The sequence below is a fragment of the Lepisosteus oculatus genome, chromosome 24 (assembly GCF_040954835.1).
Source record: "Lepisosteus oculatus isolate fLepOcu1 chromosome 24, fLepOcu1.hap2, whole genome shotgun sequence".
Taxonomy (NCBI): Eukaryota; Metazoa; Chordata; class Actinopteri; order Semionotiformes; family Lepisosteidae; genus Lepisosteus; species Lepisosteus oculatus.
Genome location: NC_090719.1, coordinates 4,907,634 through 4,931,189, shown reverse-complemented (window position 1 = coordinate 4,931,189; position 23,556 = coordinate 4,907,634). Strand labels below are relative to the sequence as shown.

Below are 23,556 nucleotides of genomic sequence, written 5' to 3'. Positions count from 1 at the left end.
TAGTCTATGGACCGAATATATAAATATTAAAAAATTAACGCTACAGTTAAAAGATTCGGCCATTTTATTGCTGTCTTTTGTATTGAGAAACAAAAAATAACAATTCATTGGTAAAATTAAACTAATGTTGTACTGGAAGACAAATACCAGGAATTGTCTTCGGTTTAATTGTGATTTTAGCAGGCTTATCCAGCAAGAGCCTATGGTTGCAGTTACCAGATAAACTGGCCAATTGAAATTCTTTATTGGTCATTGGCATTTAATTACCTTGGGTATTAGCAAACCAACATTTATTCTAATTCGTTTCAAATTGATTGTCACTGTTAAACCACCAGGGAATTCAAATGTAAAGTTCTCCGTTTTATTTCACACATTACGAGAACACTAATTTATTGCAAAACTGAAGTGCTGGCCTGGAGCACTGCAGCTAACATACAATATTTGCGGAACATTGCTGGAGTATGTGGGATTAATTAAAGGGTCCTAACCCAAACACTCACTATACACTATATCGCCACACACACACATTTCATTCATTCGAGTAATTGTATTACCATGAAACGATCGTTTTCAATATCACCTCATAGGATATTTTAATTCACATTACCAATCACAAACTTTTATTTAATCGACCTTTCGATTCGACAGTTTCAATAATGCAATAATTATTTTGCTTCTACCCACTTCTTATAGGTGTTTTTCACTGTGTTAGTATGAGGCACACACCGTATTTCTCGAAGAGTACTTTATAAAACACCAGATCAAAATAGAACAGATGAACAATTTTCCGACCGCACAATTAAACATTTAATGGTGCAAGAAAAAAAAAACTGTTCATATGCAACAATATATGCACTAGTTTACGACAGGCAGGTAGAGCTAACCTGAGAGAAACAGGGAATTGTCTAAAGTTTGATGTCAATGGGCAGTGTGTGCTGCATTACGGTTAGTCCCTAATGTTTCGACCTCTATCGTAGATCTGCAACTCATTAATCACGCTCTTACATCAATCCGGCAATCTCCACTCTGAAATGAAAAGAGAAATTTAGAAAAAAACACCACTCTACCTGGCTGTGTATTTATGCGCGGTCCCATCATCATAAACAAACGTCTGGTTGGTATAACACTCGCTACACATCTTGGATTGAGCCCCAGCTGATCTGTTGTGGAGAGCTGCCTTTTCGAAATCGCCGTCTTCCCTTGAAAATTTCATCTGAGGCAAAACAGGAAGCTATTCTTCCGGAACACAGTCTCAGGGATGCCCGAGCAAGGCATCAAGTCCAATATCTCGTCTTTTGAGCATCTCTTATCAATTTATTCTTTAATACATTCCGTAAGAGAATTAAGACACGCATGTTTCCATCACATTACCGGGTGTATGAGAATACATATCGCACAAAAATAAACATAACTTATTGAAATGTCAAATCATTGCTTTCGTGGGTGATTCTTGAAAGTTCAATTTTGTTTTAAATACATTTTAATAAAAAGCACAAAACGCCAATTGGCCTGTACGTTTCATATCATTTTCTTTGATCATTACAAATGCATCTTTTTAAAAAAACATAGAAAACTACAAAGAGCTTTCCGGACCGTATATGTCTTTTTTAATAGCTAAAATATACCTGGACTTAACTAAACTGATGTTCTTGAACAGAATCCAGATTTTTTCTAGCAAGGCTGCTTTTTTATACTAAAAGGCGCCGCCTATGGGAGGGTTTTAATAATGCATGCATTGGTTTTCCAGTCTTTTCAAAATTGTCGATCACAAAATGTATTTAATCTGGTTCAGAGGGAACGAGAGCTTAATCCCACTATTTCCATGCTGTTTTTTTATCGTCAATCATTTTTACACCAATATACTGACACTTGTTTCTAGTGCTGTGGTTAGAAAAAAGGGAAAAATCCAGTATTTTGCCCTTGGTCGCACTGATGCAGACGTACAGTACTGCGCTTGTATATTTTAGTAAGGAAACCATTATTTCTTCCACTACAAACAACTGTAGAATTTCAGTTTTGCAGTTTTGAGAAAACTCCACAAGTTCTATATCATTTTTATTAATGATGATAAGGAAAAAGACTTATATAGTGGCTTTTTATAAACCCTCGGAATTTGTTGTAGTTCAAAGAACCCTTTGCAGTACATCTAGTGGCATTAAATGTAACTGCAATTGTTTAAAAATGTACTACGTCTCGGTACATTTTCCATTATCACTTTGGGCACCAAAAAACAGCAGCATAGAGCATATTCGTTTGTGAAAGGATTACATATATGTAACCCACAAATGAAATGAATGATACATGTACATACTTGAAAGCTATACAGTACATATATGCTACTGTATGTGTGTGTACTGAATAAAAAAAAATCAATGAACATTATAACTCGTGTAGTGAACGTCCGAAGTCTTTTCAGGATGGTTGCGCTATTAATGCCAAGGTCATATCGGCACCAACGTGTTTTAAAGTATGTTTGTGGAAGTCCAGTTAGGTTTGGACACTTAAATGTTCCCTTCAATTCTTCACCTGCACTGCCACTGTACTGTCCAGTACTGTACTGTATATGCAGTAGTCATTAACGTGGCGCAGAGTGTCTGAGAGCTGGTGTAGTGTACTGTACGTATAAATGCTACTGTACACTTCGGGATGAAAAGCGCTATATAACATGCAATAAGTCATTATTACTTATGTTGTTATCTAGTCACAAGCAATAAGGCATTTCTTAATATAAACTGCTTGCAATGGTTCTCTCCCTGCAAGCAGCGAATAACATTTTTCAATTAATATCTCCCCTCGAGCATGACGCACGCATCGAAGCATCCAAGAGAATTTTGTTTAGGATTACTCATAACGTCAGATTAATGCACTGTCATGTGTGGTCCAGGCGGGAAGATTTATTATACACTATAGCTTGTACTAGTATGCCTACTGTTTGGTATGGCATAAAGAATTTAATGCTGCACGAAATGCAAAACTGATTTCATTTATGTTATCTGCTGCAAGGGTGCAAGCCTCTGGCTAATGTCATCTTTGTCAACAAGAAATTTTTGTGGAGAATAAATCTGGCTCAATAAAGGTTTAATTAATTATATGAAAATCAAAGCTTTGGCTTGATTTCAAGTAGCTAATGACTTTGAGAAATCACTAACCTCAATACCTTGAAGACACTGGATTGTTTTTCCAAGTTCAAAACAAAGCACTGAAGCGCTGTGATAAAACATCCATCCATTTTCAGCATTTTTGTCCTGATGAGGATCGCGATACCACCTCATCAGGACACTATTTCACTATTTTGAGAAGCATTTAATATACGCAATCAAGATAAAGTATAGTTTCGCTTAGCAACTTTATCAAACGCTACTCTAATACAATAACCTTAACGCCTTTCTAAAGACAAAATATATATCAACAATTGAACATTTATGAAACAAAATAAAATTTATGTTGGATACCAAGCTATAATATGCAAATACATAAAATATAGGAAAAATGCTCTGATAATTCAAGCCTAAGTAGGCTGATTTAAACTTCCAAATTGGAGATTAAGTAAACAGTTCTGGATGAATAAAAATAATAACACTGGATCTTGATATTCTTGTGACCATAGAATTTTCTGCACTATATGCACTGATATTTTAAAATCATTGATGTTTTAAAGTCATTGATGCTTTTTGAACTATCCACAGTGAAGGTTAGGTCCTTTTTTGGGCAATCTGTCTTGACCCGTTCAAATTCCAATCATTGCAGATGCACTTAATTAGGAAAAACAAATTTAATCTGAACATGATCAAATTTCCAAGTCCAATGCCATCTCTATTTCTATATCCTTGCCCTCTCTGTAGGTGGCACAGTGGTGCAGTTGTAGGACTGCTGCCTGTTCTACTGCATACAGTATGTTCCTGCCTCTAAATTGCCTGTGTGTGTATAGTTGCCATATAATGGACATAGTTCAGGTGGGTAGCTGAGTCAGCATGTGTAGGCTGCAAAGGAACAAGTAATAGGTTTATTCCATGCTGAAAAAAAGAAGAAAGAGAACACAATATTTCGGCCGTGGAGCCTTCTTCAGGTGTGTCATATAATGGACATTCCATCCAGTGTAGAGTCCTGCCTTGAACCTTATGTCTCTGGGATAGATGCTGACTGTTGTGGCCCCTACCTGACCTGAGCAGCTTTTTGATAATGGATGTACTCTCTGCTCTAATAGCCATTTTGTATGATTACAAAAAATTAAACAGAAGGTTGTTTATTCACCCCCCCCTTTGGAAGACATGAAAGAATGGGAAATATCTCCCCATAGTTTTTCTTCATAATAGAAGCCAGAGCAGACAGCGAGTTTGGTCATCTAAAAACTCACATAACAGACAGTTTAAACATTTTAGTGTTTAAATAATTAACAGTGGCAATCACACCTCCAGACCTGAAATTATATAGATCAGGCCACCTTAGTAATTCTCCCTTACATCCAAATGGAAAACATCTAAAAAGCATGAGCCTGACATAAGAGGAAGTCGCTCACTTTCTCATGGGGAGAAATTGCAGGTATAACACAGCCAATCCAGATAAATGCCTTTAATGACGGGGAGTGAGATAATGGTATCCAATTTTGCTGTTGCAAGGTCAAATTTAGCCAGATCACTGGAAGATAGGAATCAGACCAACAGTGTTTTCTCATTGAGTTTACCATCCCCACATGTATCCTTCCATTAGAGATATGGATTTAATAGTGCATAGTGAGGTGCTGCAATGATTCATTTGTTCTGTCCATGATCACAGTTATACTGTAGTCCATTACAATGTTGAGATGCAGAGAATATCAAGTGTTTTTCACAAATTACAACATCATTGTGCCACAGAATTGTTTTTTTTTCAGTTTTTAAAGATTCACTGACATCACAGCTATTCAGAATATGTAAATGAGGAATATATTTTTAAAGCATTAACCCTTACATTTCTAGACTGTCAGTAAGAATACTGACTGCCTTTTACAGAGTCTTTCAAAGTACAGTAATGCTTTTGTAACAAAAATGGCAACTTTCCCCATTACACTATAGTAATGAGGTGGCCTTTTTTATTTCCCCAGAGTTTCTTCTAAATATAGAAACAGAAACCTCAGCATCAGCTACCCCAGGTGGGGAAAATATGCTCTCATTTTGTACATACCCAGGAGAAGCTTTTTCCATGAGTTGCATGAGTTCCTCGTTTCTAAGACTTCAGACAGAGGATGTCCCAAAGACATGCGAAGGTGTCTACGCAGACAGAACTGAAAACAATCTTCCTGAGTAAGACACTTCTCAAAAAGCCTGCAGTGGACTATTCTCTAACCGAGCAGAATCAGAGTCTTTAAAAGCAATAATATAGTGCCCCCTGAATGGAGTGTTGGTATTTTTCCTGTGGGAATAGATTTTTCCTGTCAGCTTTGTTTTTTCCCCAAATATGCATGGCTCTCATTTCCCACCAAAGGAAGTTTCTTACTCAACTCTGAAGCATATTGTAATCTGGGAAAAACTTGCTATTACATATATATATATAGTATAGTGTATGTTTATACTGCAGTTGTTTGAATGCATATATCTAATTCTTTTCATACATATATTCATTGAAAGGAATAAAATATATCTTTATAGTAAAAAATATTGATAGAAACACCTTAAACCAGAGAATACATGTGGAACCATACCCACATTTGTAAAACCTTAATAGATAAAATAAGCAGAAAATAAATAAAGAAGGAAATGGAAATGTTTTTAGGATCCAAAGATTTTTTTGGCAACTATGGATGTGGTAGAGGAAAGGAAATAAAGCATTTCCTTCTGGACTTATGGAAGTCACTTGTCACATAAACAATTTAACTATCAAATTACTATTACAAAGCAAACAATAAAATGACTTATAAAGTCCCTTTCCCATCTTAAACATAACAGAGCACTTTAAATTAAAGACTTAAAATGTAATTTAAAATTTAAACTTGAGGAAGCACTGCCTAAAAGGGACTTTTGCTTGTACAGTACAGTATGTTGGATTTTGAACTGTAGGATGTTCCAAGCCTTAGAGACAAAGTAGTAAATGATTCTAGAGCCAAATATTTCAAAAAACGGATCTTAGGAGCTGCAGCATTTTGTGACAGCAAAAGCAAGAGATGCTAAAAAGTACACAAATTGAGGTGCTTAGCTTTTTCCCCCTCCTTATTTGAATTTCCTTATTTCTGCAATTATAATAGGCAATTACAAACTTCTGTTCTTTATTAGCCAAAGATTTCCCGAGACTTTCACTCTTGTCCTTGTAAGAAAATAGCTCAGTCTTGATTTAATTTGATCTTTAAGGACCAACACAAAGTCAATGTATCACTCCAATTAAACCAATAAAACCAGGCATTGTTTATTATAGCAGTGCTGAAGCTGCTGCTGCATTTGTGTAACTTAATAATGCCCTTGCGTATGACTAAACAAGCACAGAGACTGTATGTTTTCTACAAGCAAACAAATTAGACGCTCAGAAGGCTTTTACAGTACTTTAGGTGCACTTATGGAAGTAAAAGCCACTTATATTAATCTTCAAAGTATTTTTGACATTCTAATACTGAAAAAGGGTCACTTCACGAGCTGTGAAGCATTCAACTTAGCAAACTAACAAGTTTGCCCAGTAATACTGCAGTCAATCATCAAGAAGGTTTTTAGAAATGCACATGGAGCCTATCTGCAGCCTCTTGCACCAGTTTTAATATGATTCACACTTCGCCAATGGGTCCTGGGTAACCTTTTCAATTTTGAAAAGCAAAATAGAGTGTGAATGAACACATGCAGGTGTTAATTGGCTCAGAAAGAGTCCTTCCCAACCATGTGATTAAAGTTATAAAGCATCACGCTGCTCCATCTTCACCACACCAGCTCCACCTCCAGGGTGTTTAAACTTCATGCTCCCAAAATGCCTGAAAGAGACAAACAAACACACATTGCTTATACCCAAGGTGCCAGATCGAGGAAGCAAAGTGAATGTGTCTGTAACTCCCGTGTAGTGCATAGTTTAGGACCCTACGCAGATGGTAAAATCCGGAAGAGACTGGAGAATGGCAACAGGGAAATATGACAGGATCAGGACAGGATGACTGACAGGGGGGTGTGTCGGCAGCGTTCTGGTGCTCGGGGAGCGTGGCGCAGGTGAACAGGTCCAATAACAATCCAGAAGGGGAAACCTGGAAGCAGTCCAAAATCCATTACCGCTAGGTCCATCCGAGACACAGGAACAAGGAGGTAGAAACACAGAAGGGTAAAACCATAACGGAGCCAGGTGCTCCTAGCCCCGTACCCAGATGGCCAGGACACCGGGGAATAAGACCTGCCTTCGGGCTACCTGCGAGCCCGGGGAATAGGCAAGCCTTGTGGCGTCCATCTTCCAATGCTGAGCGCAGAGCTTTGGTGACACGGGGTTTAAATAATACACACGGACCAGGGGCAGGTGAACGTAATAATGACACTCAAATACAAAAAAGGGTCGGAGTGCCCTCTAGAGGAGGGATGACAACCATGACAGCGTCAAAAGATAGCGGCCCAACTGCACTGTACAGAACGAGACAATCTCCCAAGGCAATACCTGCTCGACCATTTGGAGAGAGCACAGAACCCATTTCGGTCTGATCGGTCATCGTCTAAACAAAGAATGCAAGATGGGGATGGCTAATGTGCTGCTCATATTATTGAATCGTGTAAAACACCAAACAGATCTAGGGATCAAGGGGAGCACACTTCCAAGTGCACCAGAAGTTGCTACATTGGCTTTGCTTAATCACCATTAATGCCTATATAGTTGAGACGTGTGGAATGACATGGAATACAACTGCATGAAGCTGTTCTATGCCCAGTGTTGTTCGTGATGGGAAAAGATTTCTAAAGATCTATTTGCATATTTTGTAGTGTACATCATTCACAAAACAGATGACTAAATAGGTAAAGCCATTTTGTGTCCACCATGCTTATGCATAATATATTGTAGGTAAAATGCATGGGTATTATAATTTATTGATATTAAATAATTATCAATACTGCTAACAAGTATTCCCAATTATGCAAGTATTTTATAGAAGCGCCGATTCTGGAGAGATGCCCAGCATGGTGCATGCTGTTCATGGAGACTCACTCCCCTTTTTATCTGAGCTGAACTGATCTGTATTTCAGTACTCCTTGTTCAAATGAGTTCAAATGTAAATCTCAATACACCAAATGAAGCTGGTTGTCTTTTCAAATCTCTAATCAGTTTATACAATTTACCCATCAAATATAATTAATGGGCATGCGTTCTTTTAACACTAATAACACGGTTATATTTAATTGCAGTGTACTTCTAATGGCTATTATAAAATTGATACACAACGTGAACTCCTGACCAGGGAACTTGTTCTTGACTACATCTTCTATTGATTAAGCATTTATCAAAGGCTAAGCCTATTTTCTTGTTCAAATCCTGATTCTTATTGTACTTCAGCCTTGAACTACTAGTGGCGTTTTGAGGCCTCGTCGATAACGCACACCTACAAAATGACGAAGATAGGAAAATCTGAAGCAGCGAGCAAGAAAGAGAAAAACCTTGAGAGTCAATGGTTGCTCCTCACTAAGACTGCAGACGACACTGCCAGTGTGGTGAAAGGAATGTGTTGGCGAATGTGACCTTTATGACTCAGCCATGGTTGTTCATGGCTAATTCCCCGTGGAGAATCAACTGAAATGAAATGAACAAACATCTAAAAATAATTTTCATTCTTCCGCGTAGATCAATGGCAATGTGCTACGTGCAGTGAACATATGGAGCAGTAGAATACTGAAACGACTAAAAGTGGAGGGAAGGAATGAAAAAACGGCAAAGGTTATAGGCACAGCAGTGTCAGCGTGATAAAATATAATTCATTCAGGATACCCGGTATATCTTGTAACACAATATTTAGAAATAAACATGAATAGATTAGCAAGGTCGACATTTTCAATAGCATATATTCAAGAATTACTATAAATGTAATTTATATGATGTATTTTGTTTGAACAGCTAAAGTATATTGTGTAAACTGCTCAGTATAGCAGTGCAACCTACTGTATTACGGCTCTAGTAGACACTACTGGGACCAAGAGAACACTCTTCCCCAGGAGAGCAATTGGGCAGTGAATTCTGCAGTGACCACTAGAGGGCACAGATTCCATTCCTATGGTATAGGATTGCCGGGACACCCCCTTATATAGAACCATCTGGTGTACTCAGGTGTCATTGTCAGTGGAAAATTATTCCCAGTGGTGTCATAAAACATTAGTTCACTGTGCACATTTGCGTGATAGTTTTCTGAATAGGCCAAATATTTTTTAAGCACCCTAGATTAACTCATCGTACAACATGTACTTCTAGACTATGAACTGGAAAGAATCTTGGCAGAGGGACTAAACTCTATTACTACACTCTCTGCTTTTACAAGCTCTGCAGTGCTGAATACCATACCTCCATGTGTTTGTCTCATAATCATAGATTTCCACTGTGTTCAAATCTGTGATGCCATCATTACCCCCAACGGCCAGGAGAAAACCATTCAAAGCCACCAGGGCCGCCTGCAACAGGAAACAAGTCATTATTATTGTACAGTAGCTGTTGTACACGTACTGTATATGGCCAAGAAAAGCCTGTTGTGAAAAGAACCTAATATTGCTTTGTACATAACTGCATGCAGAACCTCGAAAACCTTCATGCTTCCAAAACACTTCAATGAATCCCATAATTTTTCAAGGAAATGAGGTCCAGGAAACATGAATAAAAAGAATTTGCCCTTTGGCTACTTGTCACAATCCTATACTAACATGCAATTTCTCATCTCAGCTTAAATAGGAGCTCTATTCCAGTAGTTGCTTCTGATAATAGCCCTCAATATGAACCTAAAAAAACAATCCAAAATGTTTATAATGAAACATTTCATTTCAAATGATAAAAAGTTTAAAGTTGAACTGCAGGCAGATACAGTACATCCACTATAAACACAATCAGGATTGATTCATTCACCAAAGCATACTAAGCAATGTTGCTATGTTTAGGGTAAATTGGTTTACTTTTTTTCCATTTTGACCATTTTGAAAATTTCTTAGACTCCTTGTGGAACACTGGGAATCTGGATGAGAGCCGTTGTATAAAGATATACAGTACAGGAGTACTTTATTGAGTACATGCCGTTGCAACTTTAACATAAGTGATTGTTTATATTTTTCATGCTGTTTGCTTTATGTCCCAATTTAGTTTAAGTTTCAGCTCATGGCAACAACTCCTTTATTGCACAAGGTATGGAAAGAAGCTTTGACTTGTTCCCTCATGGGAGCTACCCCTGACAACGTTTGCACTGACTGGAGAACTGGTGCATCTCACCTAATAATAATAATAATAATAATAATAATAATAATAATAATAATAATAATAATAATAACTACAACAATAATGATGATGATGTTGATGTTTGTCCGTTGTGTCTGACGATGACAGTTGTACTTTGTGCAGCTCATCTGTTTGGAAGATGAGCTGCACGAAGAAAATTGTGCAGGACTGTTGCACCGGCACAGTCGCATTCTCGACCTCAGAAGCCTGGGTCCAGCGGTGCGAGTAGTTGTCCCGACTGGAGACTTCCTTGGTTGCAATGGATGGCCATGACGCCTTTCTGTACTTTGCCATTCCTTTCACTTTCTACGGAGCATTGCGACAGTATAGTGTCCCCGTCACTATAATGGGGCATTAGGACCGCACACAGATAGCAGGGCGAGTGCCCTGTACTGGTGCCACTAACATCTCATCCAACAGCAACCTTAGCTTATCCAGGAGCTCTCCCATGCTGTTACTAGCCAGGCTCACATCTGCTGGACTTCAGTGGCCTGCCAATGGTGAGTTGCAGGGGGATATAGCTTATGCCACTACAAGCCTTCTTTGGAATCCATGAGAAAAATGCATGGGTTGCTGAATTTGGAAAACCAAGATAGCACAGACTGTCTGACCACATTCCCTTGGCTCTGTCAGTTGTGAACCACTGCTTGGGCAATTCCCTGTCACGGTGTGTGAGTGCTGCTACCCGGATGCTCCCTGTATTCAAGTGTCACTAGTTGTCAACGGAATTGATACTGTTCCAACACTGCGGTCTAAAGATTCTTCTAATAGGAAGCAGCCAGTGTAACAGATTCTAATATTCCAGTTTAGTAAAGGGATGTGGAGATGGCTGTTTCACTACAGAATAATTTTTGCTTTGAACTTTGAACAGCTTAAAAGCCAAAAACTAACACACTGTCATCTAGTGACATGACTGAAACACTAACTGATGATGATGATTGGACCACAGAGCCTAACCTGTACTTGGAATAAGAGCCCTTTCTGTTTACGCCACTCAGAAAAGACCCACGATGAATCTTTGCCCACCTGATTGCGTTTGGACTTCATCGGCATCACTGGCGACCACCTGAATGTCTTGATGTCAAACCTTTCTACGGTGCTAAGCTCATGAATATCATCACGTCCTCCCGCCACGTAGATCTTATCCTGAAAAACTGTACAGCCTGCATTCTCTCTCCATGAGCCCATTGCAGGACAGGTAGTCCAGTTGTCCTCTGTTGGGCTGTATCGCTCCACTGGAAAACAGTAAACACCATAACATCACTTTATTAGCCCTATACAATTTCTTGCATTAGGAATTAGTCTTTCACATACCCCAGCTTCCTCTCCATGAGACACAGACAGGGAGAGAAGCTTGGGGTCAGAGCGCAGGATCAGCTATTGTACAGCACCCCTGGGGCAGTTGGGGTGAAGGGCCTTGCTCAGGGGCCCAACAGAGTACGATTGCTCTGCTGGCTGCAGGATTTGAACCTGCAACCTTCCAGCCACAGGCACAGATCCTTAGCCACAGAACCGCCCTGTTGCACTGTTCCCAGTGTTGCACCGTCCTGTTCCCAGTTGCACTGACAGTGCTGAGAATCCTAGACACGAAGCAAGGAACATCAGATATGCTTCAGGTAAAAGCACCACTGTAAGTTATCCCTCTTAATGCTTTTGTTCAGTGTACTGAATATTTATTTTTGATACTGCATGCATGCTCCCACAAAGCCTCCTCAGATGCTGTTTCCAAGCACTTTAAAAACCTGCAAGATGTGCTTAGCTTCCAGATATTTTACATTTAAGGAATTATATGAAGAATAGTAAACAAGATACCAAGTCGATGGTACAATACAGTATATGTAACTGTATAGGAAAATGTCATATTTGTTGTCGAATGCTGGGACATAAATATTATAGCATAAACATTTCTTAATATTAGAAAAAATCCAATACAGCTTCTATTACCACTGAATTGTTGTACATAATTACATAATTAGTTGACGGTAAGGCATTTGTTTACAAATGTGCGCATAGCTGTGATTTACTCAAATGCACAAGGTCAAACAATTTCAACTTAATAATAACCGGAAATGATTGGATTGTGTCCAGAAAAAAAAGGGAAATGCAGTGAGTAAAAGATCTAAAAAGGAAATTACAATGTGAATTTCCCGGTTAAGAAAGACCTTCCTTTCCAGGAACTGTTTAGATGCAGAACACCTTTAAAATCCTCTTCTGTCAGCTGCCTCTTCCACGGTTAGTAGCTCTTGTTTCTGACTCTGAAACTAGACAAGGTTATGGGAGTTCTGTTGACCTTGACTTCCCAGAGACAGAAATAGATCCTCTAGCTGGCAGTAAAAGTCATTCATTTTTTTTTTTTGATTTGGCTACCAGTTCCTAGAATAAGTGATGCACTTATTTTACTGTTGAGCCAAATTAGAATTTACAGGAGTGTTATGAAGCCAATTAGGTTGATTGATTTTTATTCAATAAAAAATAAGCAATTCAACATCTTGTAGGAAAATGTTCCTCACAGCAGCTTCTGTTGTCCACATTTCTGATGGCAGTAATTTAGAGATGTTTTGCTTGGCTTTAAAACTGGATTCCCTGCACCGTCTTATCAAAGTTTCTGCATACATGACAAACCAAGACAGCTGCCAGACTGCATGTACTCCAGAGAGTGGTTTAACCCGCTTGAGAAAGTGAAGCATTGCTTTTGAGTTGTACTGTACATACATGTTGTGCATTGATTCAAAGGTACTGTATCACCCTCTGTATCAGGAAATCTGATTCATTATTTGTTTGAAACATTATTGTTTCTTTATTTTTCTAATAGATGGCTTTGATTAGTTTCTCAACGGCTGTTCATAGCAGATTTATCAGTTTCTCCTTTTGAGAGAAGGGGAAATGAAGAAGAGAAGGAGATGGTATATTCAACTGTATTGATCAAAGTGAGGTGGAGGGAAAATGTCAGGGGGAGTGGCATGGCAACACTTTCATATCAGAATCGCATGGCCATTTTAGGCCCTTGACTGAAATTGCGAGTATTAATTTTAAAAAAAAGAGCACAGAGTTTCTCCAGACCAACAGGGTGTTTGAATTTTCAGTTTCTGATGGACACCAAACCTCAGATTTAGCTAATCCATCTTGAAAGTCCTGTGAATAAACGATTTAGAAAATATGCAATAGATTTATCCTATACTGTACATCACTAGGAATAACAACACCCAAGAATTAGGTGTACTGAAATGATTATAGAGTGTTTTGTGAAAATTTGAATTAACCCACTTGGCTGAGGGCTGAACTCCTGCCCAGAGGACAAGGGGGCAGGGACCCTCTTGCAGAATGAGGAGTGTCCAAGGTGCAGTTGTAGAGGTGGAGATGGGGTTGGGGTGGGATGCAAAAAGAGGTGTGCGAGGGAGAGAAGGGGATCACATACAGTGTTTAGGAGAGGAAATGATGTCAGGAGTGATCGCTAGTTATTGACAGCCAGGTCTGATTGAACTTGGCTGTTGTCATCCCTCCCAAACTTTTGTTAAAAAACTCCATTTGCTGTAGAGTACAGTATATGAATAAATGGAGGGAGGTTATTTCCACTCTGAAAATACAAGAATCGGGTTGTCAAGTATTCTTTGGGTGTGTAGGCTCCCCTACTTTAACCCCTCAGTATACAGTATATTGTGTACATTTATATTTATAGTATATGCACTGTAGTTATTTTATGAGGGTTTTGATAAAAGCTGTATGAGATGGACAAGACCACCCTAGTATGGGTGCATCTCTTCAGTGTTATGTGAGTGTGCAATATGATCCTTACCAGTGTTCAAAGGTGATTCCCCATCGCTTCCTCCCATTACATACAGGAATCCAGCCAAAACTGCTACTGCAGCTCCTGCTCGTCTATAGTTCATGGGGGCTACTTTGAACCACATGTTCATTTTTGGGTCATATCTGAAACCATAAACATATTCATCATGGACCTGCCATTAATTCAATTGCAACAAAAAAAAAACCATTGCCAGACTCCACTAATAAACCCATTACTTTACTCAGATCACCTCCAGGTCCAGAACCTGATCTCAAATTTCAAAAAGGATGATCAGTGGTTTACAAATTATGTTAGTGCAAAGCAGTATTCAAAGGATTCAAAGGAAACTCCATGGCCGTAATGTTTGGGGAAAGGCCAGTGTGCTTTGTAAATATTGGCTAAGCCTGCATTCACTGCTGTGTTCAAACATTTCACCTCTCCACGATGTTGGTACTGGTGGTGCCATCACATCCACCCAGAGCAAACAGGCACTCATCCATGGCAGCCAGTCCCACTCTGCTCCTTGCGCTGCTCAGCGGTGCCACATCACTGTTCCATGTGTCTGTCTTTGGGTCATACCTGGAAGAGGAGCGATACAAAAGGGTTGTCGAGAGGTCCAACGCTAGAAAGGTCTGTATGTCGGTAGTCAGAGGTTCGAGAACATATCAAGCTCAGTTGGTGGATAGATTCCTAATACCAAGCGATGTTACCAGGTGAACTGAGGGTTTAAATAGTGAAGAAAGGGGTGTGTAAGGGAAATTGGATAATGAGGGGTTAATTAGGACCAGTTGCAGCTGTAACAGATACCAGACATCACACTCAAAAAGAACACTGTTTTGAAAGAAGAAAAGAAATTCAGGGTAGACAGTACTCGTTTACATTTACAAGCACTTTAAACCTTCTTACTGAACTTAATCCATAAAAAAATGATTAAAAAAAATCACAAACTACTTACTGTAAATGGCCTCTTTTAGGGAACAATTAATAAAGACTGCAGTACCTATATACAGTATTACAATATATTTAAAAGAAAGTCTAATGAAGTAATACTTTAGAGATTTGACCTGGCATCAGGCTAAGTGTGCCTAAATAAGCATCCTTCTGATGAATGACTTCTAACAAAGATCCTGATGTTTCACTTGGGTAATTAGCTAAGGAACACTTACTTAATATGTACACTCTTAGTAAGACAGGCCTTATCTTACTGCTGATACCGACTTACACTTTCACTGCCATAAATGAATGGGTTAGTCATCAGCCACTGGGGAGAAAAATAGTATCTCTTAATAGCCATCACATTAACAGCTATTTTCATTTAGCATCACTGCTTTTTTTTTTAAATGTAAACCCTATGGTAGCCCTGCCATTGCTTTTAGTTCATGTATTTGTGACAGGCAGTGTTAACAAAGATAATTTTCTTCTAATGGAATCTATTAGTACTAATGGAAAGTCATCCATTTATATCTGCTATGGTTCATTTATCCACTGGGGAAGAATGTTGCATGTACTTGTACAGGAAGTGAAAAACACACATTTCTATACATTTCTCTAGGTGTTTGAGTAAGGATGCTGCATTTCTGGTTAGGACAAGCTATTGATTTTTATACTGAAATGTGGCAGTTATAAATGATGAAGAATTTTGTTTAATTCTGTAAAGAGGCATTAGAAAGACAAAAAAAAAAGATGTTTGAGGCAGATTCAAATCGCCATTTTCTCTAGGTACTGTAGTAAGTGATCTTACAGTATATTTATTTTTCAAATCTGCCAAATATTGCTGGCATCTTCAAAACATTAATTCCTCACTATATAAAGAGAATGGTGCATTTTTATTTAAAATAGAGATAATGCTGCTTATTGCAAAATCTCTAACAGTGGTTCTCTTACAAAAGAATGTAATGAATCAAAACCATGGTAAGAGCAGAGTACAGTGAAAGCATGGTAAAAGCATGGTTAAGCCCAGAAAGGTGTGGTAAAGGATGACACACACTTAAGGAGAGACTGGTAAAGAAAATAAGCTAAACTGGAATCATAAATGCTTTGTATCATGTTTTCCCTTCTACTGTATATTTGTATTGATTTCCAATTTAGAAAAAAATACAAGGTGCTATTTTTTGTAATACTGACTCAAGTGTCCTCCTAGGTAGATTAGACGTTCCCCTAAATCACAGTCACAGTAACCCCTGCTCAAGAGGTCATAGCAGAGGGACGTTAAAGTTGGAGTCTCTTATGTCATTTATGTTCAATTATCTGGTAACAGCAACTGATATATTTCACTGTAAAAGCACAAGAAACTATAGGAGCTTCCATCATTTCTGAAGGGTGGATCGCTATGAAAATTTTACCATGCCAATTTAACACTTTGCCTGTAGTTTTACTATGTTTTTTACTGTGGTTTTCCTATGGTTTACTGTGTTTTCAATATGCCTTCACATTGCTTTACTACGCTGACCCTGGAATGTCATTGGAAAAACAAATGTTTACTATACATGTTTTGCTTAAATTATGAAGTATTATGCTAATTCCATGTTCCAGTGTAATACAACTTGCTATATGTTCAAAACTCACCAGACCCTGGCAGCATACCACTCATACACTTACAGTAAGTCTACATTGGTGGCATATAAATATACTGTAAGATCTTGTTACTGACATTGAATTTGGAATTTTATATTTATTTGTTTACTTTTTGCGGTCCTTTTTCTTGTTTTTGTTTTATTAACGATGTACAGTGACCTTGGTTTTGGAAAGGTGCTTTATAACTGAAAGGTTATTATTATAGTGAAGGTATGTCAATACCATTTATGGCAACAACAAAAAAATTACAAAAATATGAGGACTTATTTACCAACGTAAGCTTTCATACAGTAACGGTAGTTTGTAAAGAGTGTGGAAACAATCTCTATTGGGGAATTCCAGGTTGGGGAACCATTAAAAACAGAAAAAAGATCTTCATTGCTCGTACTGTACCTTTCTACATTACGGACGCAAGATATCCCATCATGACCCCCCACAGCATAGATGAAGCCCCCGACTCCACAGACGCCCACGTCTCCCCTTCGTCTGCTCAGCGGAGCCATCGCCTTCCACTCATTCGCCTGGCTGCTGAACCTCTCCAGCCGAGATGTGGGCTCATCAAGGCTCCACCCGCCAGCTGCCATAATTGGGTAAAAAAGTATTTGTACTCAGCTGCATTCATTTAAACTGGATAAGTGTGAGGTGAACTCAAACTCAAAAGATTCTGGGTAACACCTGAGCACAAAAGACCTCTGGAAGACATGAACTGTACTTTTACTTTATTGATGAAACAGCTTGCTAAGTCATAGCCTAATGCCTTAATAACATGTCTAATTAATGAAACATGAAGGATATGTTTTTGTTATTTATTATGATGAGAGGTATTACTGAAACACTTCTGAGTTTTTTTTGTCTTCTCAATAGACTCAATTGATGATTACAGTAATCCTTAAGGTTTTACAGCTATTCCACAGTGTTCCCTGAATTCCCCTTACTGTATATTTGTCATTTTCTTTGCTTTCCCATGGAATCCAAAGTTTTGCCTTCCAATATTTCCACTGCGGTACTAAATTACCTTATTCTTTTGCCACAGTATCCCACAGGGAACATTCAGCACTGGCGTTGATGTGAAGACATGTAGCTTTTTCAGTCAAATTTTTGTACACCGAGTGGATATTCTGCAGTTTTCACAGCTGTGTTTTTGCCATGTGACATTTAAAATCAGGTTTGGTCACTCATTGCACAGACAGTATGGAGACACACTCAATGCCAGGGCAATGAAATAATATCCTGTGACATCTTTATAGGAGTCAAAGGCATGCAAAGGAGATTCAAGGCATTCTTCCATAAGAAATGTGTGTGGGTTATTTTAAACTGGGATTAAAAGTAATTCTGACCTAACCCTACTACAACATCTAAATTAAATTAAAGGATCCATGTGAAATCTTATGCTTTTTTACAGTAGTTTAATAGTATTAATTAGACCTAAGAAAAGATTTAATAAAACACACTTTGAATGTCATAATTGTTGCTTAAACACAGTGCAGAATCTTTCAGGGTTAAATATTAATGGATAGCCTTAATAACACAGACTAAGATACATTAGTACGATATTAACTGTTAGTATTTTGACTTAAATAAGAATCTATACTTCTGAGGAAAGTGCAACAAGAATATATTTGTTTCTATTGTTCTTATAGCTATGCATCATTATATTATGAAGGGAAAAAAAAACAAATTCATGCCACCTCAAACACTGCCACTTATACAGTTTCATCACTCTTCATGTAATGTAATGCTGGATTAAATGGTATAAACAGTAATGATATTAAAAATAAATGAATATAGTAAAAGACAATAAGTGTCGCTTAAAATGACGTTTACACACTACAGATTGCCTCTTTTGTCATTCTCAGATTCTATAAAACCCTTGTATGTTCATGAGATATAGTACATTCCCCTTTTTGTATCTCAAACACACAGAGCAATGAGAGGGCATTGTGATGACTCTTCAAACAGACAACCTTCCTGTTATCCCATATCATGGAAACTTCTACTTGATATAAATATTCTTGAACACTTGTTACAATTTTATTTTGTGGCAAAGTAATTTCAATGTGTCCGCAAAGGAGCTGAAATATCCTTTGCATTCATTCCAGACCCTGCAATGCCCTTTAAATGTACTTCAGCAGTCTCCTTGATTTCAGCCACTGTGTTTAGGAAGGTGACTAACCTACAAAGAGTACGTCTGTGTACTGAGGCTTCTGGAGAGTCCTGCAATGGGCACTCTGAGTTACATGTTTGTCCTGAGGAAGCTCAATGGATTTTGGTGCACCGACAGCTTCTCTGCAAAAACAACAACAACAAAGAAAAACATTAATCTAACATGGAAGAGAAAGAATAGCTACTTAAGTATATAGTATCTACACTGGAATAGAAATTTCAGAGAATGAGACACATTTAGAAAATTACATGTTTTAAAAGAATACTGTATATAGACATTCATGGGCTATTGCTTACCTTTTGTTTTGACTGAGGCCAGATGAAACATTTTAACACAAGAATAATTAACATTTTAAAATCAGTATAATGAAAACCCTTTGCATCAACATTTTTTTATTCAGCCACCTTTCAGATTTCATTCAGCAAAAATAAATAGCCTAACAGACAATAAAACGTATCCAAAGATTGGAGATAATATTGGACAAAAACATTTCTGTACATGTAAGAAATAATAATGGTAGCCATCGTCAGTCTGGCATAAAAAACTGAAAATAATAGTGAAAGTAGTTAGTATTGATACCCTTGTTCATTGTAAAGACCCATCTTGTCCTACAGTAGTATTCTTCCTTTTGACAACTTCTGACTTGCAGATGACCAGAGTAATGATCACCTCACACCACACTCCTCAGATTGGATCACAATATGCAAGGCAGCAGGAGCAGCTCTTCTGGTTGGTATGTACAGTATATGTAACAGGGTCACACAGAAAGTGCCTGAAACCCTAGCCAGATGTCACACACACTCAGTAACCAACCCTGGTTTGTTGAGTCAAATCAAGGTATTTTTGCTATTTCAAATTGACATCCAATTTCTGAATAGTAAATGCTGATTCAATAAAATACTCAGGGCTGAGTAAAGCTGAGCTGCAACAGTAGCATAGTCCAAGAAAATCAACCATTGAGAAAGCAGGGCAACAATCTGGATATAGTAGAAATCAAAGCTTTTTGAAAGAAACCCGTGACAACGAGTGTTTTTTGACTTCATTCTCCTTTAACTTCTGTGGCAGCAGAAGGGTATTTGTGCCAAATCTTAAAAACAGCACCCTGTGACATATTATATGACAAATACAAATACAAATAATGATAGAATAGCATATTAACAGACTCATTTATTCTTTATAAAAGGCTATAGCATGCAAGATAAAGAAGCTTTCCTGAAAAGGAGTGGCTGCAAGGTCCATCAATACCATAATTTGAAACTTGGATTCAGAAGAGTCCTGCAATTAGCACCAGCTGCTAATTATTACCCATCTGAATGTCAATGATGATTTATTATGCTTGACAGTTTTCCAGGCACTGACAGGTGTTTACAGATAATGCCGCAGGAGGATGAAGCCAGACCTTCGGGATTTCTGAGCTCACAACGCCTCTCTGATAACCCAGGCCATCCGCCTCGTTTTACAGGGTAACAAACGGTAATGCTTGTCTTCCAACATAAATCACCCTCCAGTTGCAGTTGCTGACAGCTCTGCAAAGCAGCTGAGAGAGTAGGATATTCCTGTTTGTTGGGTGCTGAGCAGCTGTTGTTACTCATGTGGCTGGCCTCTGGGATTTGAGGTGTTGTCACTGTGGTGTATCAGCTGCTTTTCTTTTAAGTTATCCCTTAAATCTTTCATTTTACTGTATATTCATTTTGTTCCTGCACAGATTTGCTAAGAGATACCTGGCTACTTCTTATATGTTAGTATGCAACCTGTATGATCAGTACTACATCTTTTTTAGGGATATCCATTTTAATATAAAGCACAATAAGTTCAGGACACCTCTGGAGATGAAGTGTGGAAATTTTCCATTAATTTTGTGGTAATCAATCCCTTTCATTATAAAGGGAATTAATTATAAGCTAACAACTGCATAGAACAGTACTGGTTGAGAACAAGGACTGGGTTACAATAACCTTAAGTGCACTCCAACCTCCTTTGAGTATGTTCCTACACACACAACCCTAAATATCAATAGGATTGCTGATTGGACCCAAGTCACTGCACAGCTGTCACAGACCACAAACTGCCAACCTCAGCTCACCCTGCGGCCTGGGATCACATGCAATATCCTAACAAGACGTGTAGAAAGGTCCCTGTGAAACATCCTCACCCACAAAATACCACTCATACCTCTTGGTGTAGAGAAGTATTTTAAGGAAGCAGAGGTTGTGTGCAAAAGAGAGTTTTGCCACACACAATGAACCGAAAGATGAGAGGATTTAAGTCCGGGAGGCACCAGCCCACAGCATGAGTGATAAGGATGGGTTCAACTTCACCCAGATATGTAAATCAAATTTACACCTTCGGTTTAATTACAACAGTGTGATTCAGCCATTAAAAGATAATGCCAGTCAGTGTCTGAATGTAAAGGACCAGTAAGAACATCTTCCAAGCTTGTCATGTTACATCTGGTCACTACTCATCAATGTGCAAGTAAAAGAGTCTGGGTTTCTCTGATATCTACTTTACTGTGACAGAGTTCTTACTCCTTTTAAAAACCCTTATACCCTACAATTTGTATCTCTGATTCGGGTCCCCTTTAAAGCTTCCTTGCGGATTTGGATATTTTAATAGCATTTTTACAATACCTTTGAATTCCTTATGATGAACAATTGATTAGGTGTATCACTGTCTTTGCATGCAATACCTTTTTTACTTTTTAAACCAAAACAATACAAACTTCAAGTGAAAATTTAATTTTACAACCATCAGCTATTTCAGTTGAACTCAGGAAACAGAATCTGACCATGCTAGCACACTCATTTGCATTTCAAGTGTGATGTCTTTCTTTCAGACCCCCCTTGATGGATCTCTAGGTCCACACATTGGTCCTCTCTCATGGACAGCTGCTCTTCACTTAGATGTACTGTAGTTCCTCACTTTTCAGACTCTTCACCCTTCATCTTGAATAATTGCTATGCACCAAAAAAGTCATGACCACTGTGTGAGGGCCAGCTTCTCTTACCCTTCCTGCTTGCACTGGAGAATTCAACTTCAAGTCACCAAGAAAAGATCAGGTGTTCAGTCGGCAGAGCCTGACCTTGGGCTCACAGAAGCTGAGCACACTAGCACTAAAAGGGAAGATTTACTAACGCTCTGACAAAGAAAAGAAAGGTGTGAAACAAGGGAGAAAGGAACAGGAAGTACTCAACTGGATTCTTAAGATATAATACATCAGTGCAAGCATCAGAATGAATAGCATTTTGGGACACAAAAGAGGTACATGTACAGTAAGCAGCTGACTCTGCTTGAAACATTTGAGAATTCTGTTGATCATGTAAAAATGGCTCTGTTGAACCTGCTCAGTCAAGCCTTAGCTTTCTAGTTTGGATTCCACCATCAGCCACTTGCAATATTCACTAAATTGGTCACTAGAAAATAGATATTGGAGCATTAAACAAAACTTAAGTCTTAACACCCAGTTCTCATTCTTCACTACAATAGATGTTACAACTACGACACTTCTCTAAAAACCAGAGCTTCACAGGCATCCACCAATCCCCTATCATTAACAGCTGCTCCTGTTTGGCCAGTAACACCTTTTAAAATCAAAGCTTCCACCCTTGACAGCAGCTGGCTGTTTTCCTCCCCCAATCTCACATTGCCTGTCCACCAGTAAAGATCCAGGTATTCAAGATTCAGTCTGTCATGTAGTCTCCTGTCATCTCACCAATGAGAGAAAATCCTGACAAGCAATGCACCCAGCTCCTTCAGGGCCAAACATCTCCCCATCAGTCCCCGATTCTGCTGGCCCACCCTGTTCCCATCTGCAGTGCACTGTGTTCATATTATGCTTGATCAATTGTCTATCAAACAGCTGCCTGTCCAGCCCTTGTGACACCCCTCATTATAGACCTAAACTACTTTCTCAAGTATTTCTAACTTACTGAGTTTCACAGGCTATAAACCAGCTCAATCCAATGCTAACAAGCACCCCGCAATATAATGTAATACACATTTACTTACAGCCTAAAACCTTTTTCCTCCTAGCTTGTCTTATACACCTCTTAATTAGCCTAGTGGCTAATTCCACAGAGAGCCTATCACAACAGCTCCTTTCCCTCAAAGGAATTTCACTCCAGCTGCATAGTAATTTCTCATTCAGAGCAGCTGTGTTTCATTCTACACTGTTTCATCCTGACTCAATCCAAGTAGGAGAAGAGCTTAACTGACACTTGATCTTGATAGAAAATAAACAAACATAAGACAAAGGGCACACAAGGACAAAGGATATGTAATAATTAGAGTCTTGAGCTGGTATCTCATCTTTACAGCTGAACCTTATTACCCATTGTTAAAATACTTTCAAGCCACAGATTAAGTTGATTCCTCTGGTAGTGAAATCTGAGAGCATTACTACTAAGACGAACGCATGATAATGTCATGCCCCTTTATTCTGTGGAAATTAGAAATGTACGTACAATAGTTGACATCTAGCCATGTAATGCCCTTAACACAAGTTGCTAAGAAGAAGTTGGTTAGAGGCAAATGCACATTCAGAGACTAGTCTGACACATTTAGACATCTCTGGAGATATGATAAGTAACACTCAGATTATAGTAACATTCTAAAACAGCACAGGTTTTACTGCCATACTGCCAGAAAA

At 38.5% G+C, this 23,556-nt stretch overlaps 2 protein-coding genes across 10 annotated transcripts in view; both read right to left on the bottom strand.

The window, feature by feature from the left end:
* LOC102686091 (potassium channel subfamily T member 1) overlaps positions 1-1,807 on the bottom strand; it is a 128,766-nt gene extending 126,959 nt beyond the window's left edge. For 5 of the 9 annotated variants that reach the window (XM_015366483.2, XM_015366485.2, XM_069183288.1 and 2 more), the window contains exon 1: positions 1,068-1,806. In XM_015366483.2, coding sequence (XP_015221969.1) covers positions 1,068-1,213 — 146 coding nt within the window. In that variant the 5' untranslated portion in view covers positions 1,214-1,806. Of the gene's footprint in view, positions 1-1,067 lie in introns of all 9 variants that reach the window. The other 4 variants (XM_015366489.2, XM_015366491.2, XM_015366488.2 and 1 more) reach the window with 2 other exon arrangements.
* A 4,462-nt stretch (positions 1,808-6,269) lies between these two features.
* On the bottom strand, positions 6,270-19,639 carry LOC107079799 (kelch-like protein 20). The gene is made up of 8 exons (XM_015366517.2): positions 19,488-19,639; positions 18,918-19,030; positions 17,138-17,321; positions 14,606-14,749; positions 14,180-14,313; positions 11,413-11,621; positions 9,472-9,578; positions 6,270-6,925 (listed from the first exon to the last, which is right to left on the bottom strand). The coding sequence occupies exons 1-8, from the start codon at positions 19,508-19,510 to the stop codon at positions 6,847-6,849; spliced, it is 993 nt and encodes a 330-aa protein (XP_015222003.2). The 5' UTR covers positions 19,511-19,639; the 3' UTR covers positions 6,270-6,846.
* Positions 19,640-23,556: the final 3,917 nt, after the last annotated feature.

What these genes read in the sequence shown, in the direction of transcription:
- LOC107079799 (XM_015366517.2), bottom strand. Translation starts at nt 19,510, where the DNA reads ATGGGTCTTTACAATGAACAAGG. An exon ending in CACAGACGTACTCTTTGTAG is followed by an intron (nt 17,322 to 18,917) that starts GTTAGTCACCTT and finishes CAATTATGGCAG; the next exon opens with CTGGCGGGTGGAGCCTTGAT. An exon ending in GGAATCACCTTTGAACACTG is followed by an intron (nt 11,622 to 14,179) that starts GTAAGGATCATA and finishes ACTGTTTTCCAG; the next exon opens with TGGAGCGATACAGCCCAACA.